Source organism: Epinephelus moara, chromosome 19, assembly GCF_006386435.1.
Source record: "Epinephelus moara isolate mb chromosome 19, YSFRI_EMoa_1.0, whole genome shotgun sequence".
NCBI lineage: Eukaryota > Metazoa > Chordata > Actinopteri > Perciformes > Serranidae > Epinephelus > Epinephelus moara.
Genome location: NC_065524.1, coordinates 4466004 through 4472003, shown reverse-complemented (window position 1 = coordinate 4472003; position 6000 = coordinate 4466004). Strand labels below are relative to the sequence as shown.

The 6000-nt window shown below is 42.5% G+C and overlaps 2 protein-coding genes across 3 annotated transcripts in view; one reads left to right on the top strand and one right to left on the bottom strand.

Moving 5' to 3' along the window:
* borcs7 (BLOC-1 related complex subunit 7) overlaps positions 1-6000 on the bottom strand; it is a 1032483-nt gene that overhangs the window by 597967 nt on the left and 428516 nt on the right. The window lies entirely within an intron of this gene.
* Positions 1-6000, top strand: part of chchd1 (coiled-coil-helix-coiled-coil-helix domain containing 1) — a 31265-nt gene that overhangs the window by 8723 nt on the left and 16542 nt on the right. Inside the window, exon 2 of the mRNA XM_050070751.1 lies at positions 1085-1203. Coding sequence (XP_049926708.1) covers positions 1085-1203 — 119 coding nt within the window. The remainder of the gene's footprint in view (positions 1-1084; positions 1204-6000) is intronic.

The window sequence follows — 6000 nt, the reverse complement described above, 5'->3', positions numbered from 1 at the left end:
ATATATATATATATATATACACATATATATATATATATGTATATATGTGTATATATATATATATGTATATATGTGTATATATATATATATATATGTATGTATGAGGTAAAACGGTCACTGCCTTTCTCAGCACTGTGTCAGTATGCAGTATCCAGGTCAGGCTCTCAGTGATGGGGCACCAAGGTACTTAAGGCTGTCCACCCTCTTCACTGAGGACCTGTTAATATTAAAGGGGGCTAGTTAGGCTTGTGCCGATTTCCGGTTTAACCGGTTTGGTCCGGTTTAAGAGCTCCACCCGGTTTAATTCACGTCAACCATATAAACCGGAGGAGAGAAAAAAAAGCTTTTCACTTCGGCGGCGTGTCAAGGGACTATATTCAACGTATCTTGCATTGTAACATGCATTATGACAACTTAATAAGGTTTATGTTTGTTTATAAATGAAGTGGAGGAGCCTACAAGTGTTTTGTTTAGTTTGTCTCAGAGGCTTCAGAGGGACTCTGCAGCTCCGCTCAGCTGTCTGCTGCTGCTGTGCGAGGGAGTCAGCAGTCATTCAGGTTGTTGCCCTGGTAACCCATTTCCACTGAAGGTCCTGGTACTATTTGGGGGGCTGGAACTACTACAGGAACGTCCTCTTGCTCGGCCATCTCAACCGCCGTGTCTCCGCTGAGCGGGCGGAGTCGGAGGAAGGTTCCTTGGTGTCCTTCTGCGTCTTCTTCTTCTTCTTGTGTAACCTTGTGTGTATTGGCGGTTAATACAGCATTACCGCCACCTAGTGGATTGGAAGCGCATTACACCTATAATGGGCTTTTATTGCGATTATTGCTTTTATGCGACCCCCAGTGGTAAAATTAGGTATATAATTCGATATATCAGTTCGGTTAGATATTTGGCTTTAAATCAAACCGGTTGGAAAATTTTCAAACCAGCACAAGCCTAGGGCTAGTTCCTTTCCTGCTTCTTCCCAAAGTCCACTATCACCTCCCTAATCTTGCTGACTCTCAGGAGTAGGTTGTTTTTGTAATAATGCATGTTCTAAATCCCATTGGTTTTAGAGGGTTAACATGTAGCCTTTCCTCCACAGAGGCCACCTGTATCACAGAGATGTCCGTCCTGATGGCCTGTTGGAAGCAAAACAACTTTGTGGACAGTCTGTGCTATAATGAGATGAACACCTTCTTCACCTGTGTCAAGACAGCTCGGGTATGTTCACATACACAGCAACACAACTGACACATCAACTAGTTAGTGCTGTAAGATGACGTGTGTTCAAGCTGAGCTGATTAATGTACAATTGTACAAGGCTCCTAAAGTGACACAAAAAACGTCCTTTTCTAATGCACACTGGGAAATTACACCTTCACTGAAAGCCAATAGAAGAGGTGCAGCCGCGCACATCCAGTAAGACAGGTGCTGGACCAAAAAAACATAGGCAGTCAGAAAAGAAGAGGAAGGGCCGCACACTTTTTGCTCCCAGTTGAAGTGCAATATAAATTTATTTAGCACATCCCAAAACAACAGTGATGCATTTCGAGCAGCGTATGCTCTTCGTCAGACAACTTAGGTGCTGTGAGAGGCCATCTTAAGTAACATAGATCACATGACATAATCAAGATCACATGGCAATCAGCTGCAACAATTGCGTGATCCGATCCACCTCACTATCTGTATAAACACATTTTCTTTTAAAACCAAACATATTTTTGATCCAGAATAAATGATCTGATCAGTTACTCCACTATCTGTATGAACTCATTACATGAGTCAAAACATGTTTTCACATGGTCAAGGACACCAAAAAGTGACAGTGGATATGTATAGAAAAAACTCTACATTACACTACACTATACACAAGAATAAAACATCATCAGGCCAGCTGGCCGTCATACTTTCAATTGACTAGGTAGAGGCGCCTCTATATAGAACTTAACTATTTCAACACTATTTTTCAAATTCATTCAAATTTCAAAGATTTTGTACTTAAGTTTTTTTGTTTTAATTTTAGCTCGTTTAGAACATGGCAGTACTCACACATTTTAGTTCTTTTTTGTGTGTGTGGAGGACACAAATATTTTTGTGTAAAGGACACAAACATCTTTTTGTAAATCAACACAAACATTTTTAACCATACATCAATATTTTAACCATACATCAACATTGCATCACGGCCCGTATCACAGTTTCAAAGAAATGGTTTTATATTGAACTCCTTATAAAAGACTGTGTTGGTTTACTGTAAGCATGTGACTCAGTGATGATGTATGACTGAAGCCTTAAGTGCTGGTTTTATGGATGGTCAATCTCCACAGGTTGTCCGGTAAGAACAGGATGATGATGGGTGATAATGAATCCAATTCACACACTAATTGAGTTGCCACTTATTTATTTTCTGCCAGTCAGAATATCCATAGGTGAGGTATATGATGGGTGGTTACTACGATAAAGAAATAAAACAGAGAACATGCACATATATTAATATGTAACAATAAAAAACATTAACAGTATGGCATGAAGACAAATGAAGTTACTTAAGGAAATCACACTACAACATTGAATAGATGAAGAGAGTCCTGCCCTCAATACTGTAAGGGAGTGTCAATAAGGGATAAATCAGTAAAACTTCTATTTACTACTGTTCCAGTACACTGAGGGCACACTAAATAAATGTTGAACAGTCCCTTAGCAGACCGATCAGAGTGCTCACTGCTCCTCAAACATAAACAAAACTCCTACGTTGCAGCAGTAAAACTAATGAGTGAAGGAAATGTCAGAACTCGCCCAGCTAGTGACTGCTGTGAATAGGGCAGCTGACAACAAGGGGAAGACCATGTTACCGCTTGGAAAGACAGCTGACAGGAGGGAAAAGACCCCAAAGGTGCTGGCATGGGCTAGCAACCCATGGCAGCAGTGTTTAGGCCTAGCAGCCTTACTACAACCAAAATTAGCTACGTCCAACATAGGGAAAATACCCAGAGAGTTAGCGAGAGCAGGGGTGGAAGATGACTCACAGGTGGAGACGTTGGAACGGACACTACTATGCATTGGATCTGTGACTCAGTGAAGGATGGGGGCACGGACCTATCCACCAGAGCTAGAATTAGCAGCACTCAGGGCAAGGCGAGCACATCTGTAGAGGACAAAAGTAGCACAATCGAGAACAAGATGTTTCAGGTTTGTCCTTCGACTGGCAGAAAGTAACATCAGTAAAAGGCCTCAGAACTCATCAGGGAAAGAAGAAGTGTGGTAAAGAAAGGGCAGAGTAGCCACATTGATCAGTACTTATTAAGAAGTCAGTCGAGTCAGTCGGATGAAGTCCAGCGACAGGTAGAAAACCACAGTTTGCAGGATATCAGTAACACTGCCACTGAGGAGGAGGAGGTAGTAAGAGGGGATGCTGGTGACACTGAGGTTAGCAGGCCAGTCAGAGAGAGAACCATGGAGCAAGAGGTTAGAGTTAGATGGCCTAGGTCAAATGACGGTAAAGAATGGGAGATAGTTAATAGAAAAGGCTACAGAAGAAGAAAGGGAGAGAATTTATGTGTTGCAAGAGGAGTTGAGAAGCAGGCTAGCAGCTCTTAGAAGGGCAGAGCATCTCGGGGGAAAATAGGAGGAAGAAGGAATATGCAAGGACAGCTTTTTTCAGGGACCCTTTTAAGTTTGTTAAAGGATTGTTTAGTCAGAAAAAGGGAGGGCAGCTTAAAGCAGAAAGGCTAGAGGTTGAAGAATATTTGAAAAATACATATTCAAATTTAGAGAAGAATAGGATAGTAGGTTTTCCACCGGATATCCCTCCATTAGTAGGGATAGAGCATGAGATGGATGTCAGGCCACCTAGGTGGAAGGAAGTTCAGGAGGTGGTCAGGCGTGTAAAGGCTTCTTTGACCCCAGGGCCTAATGGAGTCCCCTACCAGGTTTATAAAAGTGCCCCTTATATCCTTAAATTTTTGAAGATTTTCTTTAGTGTAGTAGCGCAGAGATTAGCTAGATACTTGGAAAGGAATAGCTTAATAGATACTATGGTGCAGAAGGCAGGAATACCCGGTTTTGCAGGGTGTTTAGAGCCTACTAGCATGATCTGGCACCAGATTCAGGCAGCAAAGATTAAAAAAAAGGGACCTGCATGTAATATTTTTAGATCTTGCAAATGCGTTTGATTCCGTACCACATAGCCTCAGTGCATTTGACTACTTCAAAGTGCCACAGGTAGTTGTTAACTTAGTGAAAGCATATTTTCAGGATATTAGGTTGTGTCTAAGTACGGCAGGTTTCACAACAGGTTGGCAGAGGCTAGAAATAGGTATTATGACAGGGTATACAATTTCTCCATTAGCATTTACTACGGCAATGGAAGTAATCATCAGGGCTTCCAAGTGGGTAGTAGGTGGGGAGAGACAGCAGAACGGGGTGCATCTTCCACCAGTTAGGGCTTACATGGATGACATGACACTGGTGACTACTACAATGCCATGTATAACGAGGCTACTAGAGAACGTAAATAAGAACCTCAAGTGGGCCAGCATGAAGATCAAGCCTAGTAAGTCTAGAAACATCTCAATATGTAGAGGGAAGTTAAGTGATAGGAAGTTTGTCATAGATGATGAGGAAATCCCAACAATTAGGGAAAAGTCAGTAAAGAGCTTAGGTAGGTGGTACAATGCGGAGTTAAATGATGAGGAACAGGTGGTGAAATTTAGAGAAGATGTGGCTGAAGGATTGGACAGAATAGATAAATCAGAACTTCCAGGAAAGTTGAAGTTGTGGTGTTTGCAGTTTGGGCTATATCCTAGGTTAATGTGGCCACTGTCAGTTTATGAAATTCCAATATCCATTGTGGAGAGAATTGAAAGGTTGGTTAGCTCCTATATTAGGAAGTGGTTGGGCTAGGTGTCTAAGTAGTGTTGCATTGTATGGAAAAGGGATACTTCAGCTGCCAGTATCTAGTCTAACAGAGTAATTTAAATGTACCAAGGTCAGGACAGAGCTGTTGTTATCTGGGAGTAAGGACGTGGTAGTTAGGAGTGTGGTTCCAAATCCAACCAAGGGGAGGAGATGGAAGCTAAGATCAGCTGTTCAGGAGGCAGAGGCAGCTCTTAGGCATGCAGAGATTGTAGATAATGTTTATGTTTGGCCGTGGAGGCCTGGAGCTTGGCTCAGGCAAACCAGTATGGAATAAAGCAGGTCCCAAAGATAAAAGAAAGCTGGTTGTGGAACAGATACGTAGACAGGAGGAGATAGTAAGGGGTGCAAAGGTAGTGGCCCAGGCTAAGCAGGGACAGTGGTTGAATTGGGAANAAGGTTTTAAGAATAGGAGTTTAGCAATTCAGTTTGTCCATGAGGGGGAGAAATACTGAAGTGATAAGTTAGTAAGGAGGCAAGTGTGTGGCCGCCTAGAAGGTGCTTGTGATTGGGAAATGCAAGTAGATTTAGGGGGAAAGCTTGTTGTTCCCCAGGAAATAGTTTGTACCAATCAAAGCGAAGCCACAGAAAAAAGACGTAGCGAACATATGCGCGTGGGCATTTCATTAGAGATGTTGTCAGTCTTGTCCAGTGGCGGATTGGCCGGTCACCAAATGGGCCGGTGGTCAATCTTGTGTTTTGATGCTTGAAGGAGGAGATAAGAGCGGCCTCCTCCGATACGAAAGAGGCTCTCGTTTTTCTTGAAATCTGATTGGCTCAGCTGCAGTCATCAGTCATTACTCATGGCAGACCAGGCTAGTTTGACCGCTAGACAGAAAACATGGATAAAGCCGGTAAAACAAGAAAGGGTGGCGTGGAAAAAATTCAAATAAAAACAATTAAATCTTTACAAGAAGAGGCAGCTCCAAAATAACCAACCTGTTTGGCCGCAGCGTTGGTTGATGGGCTGGGGCTGCTGGTGTTGGTAACGATGGAGATTATAGCAGGTGTATTAACGTTAGCTAACGTTCGTGAGTGTGTAATGTGCAAGTTTGGGTTTGGCAAATTGCGAATTTCTTCTAGGTGTCCATTTCAAGAGGCCAA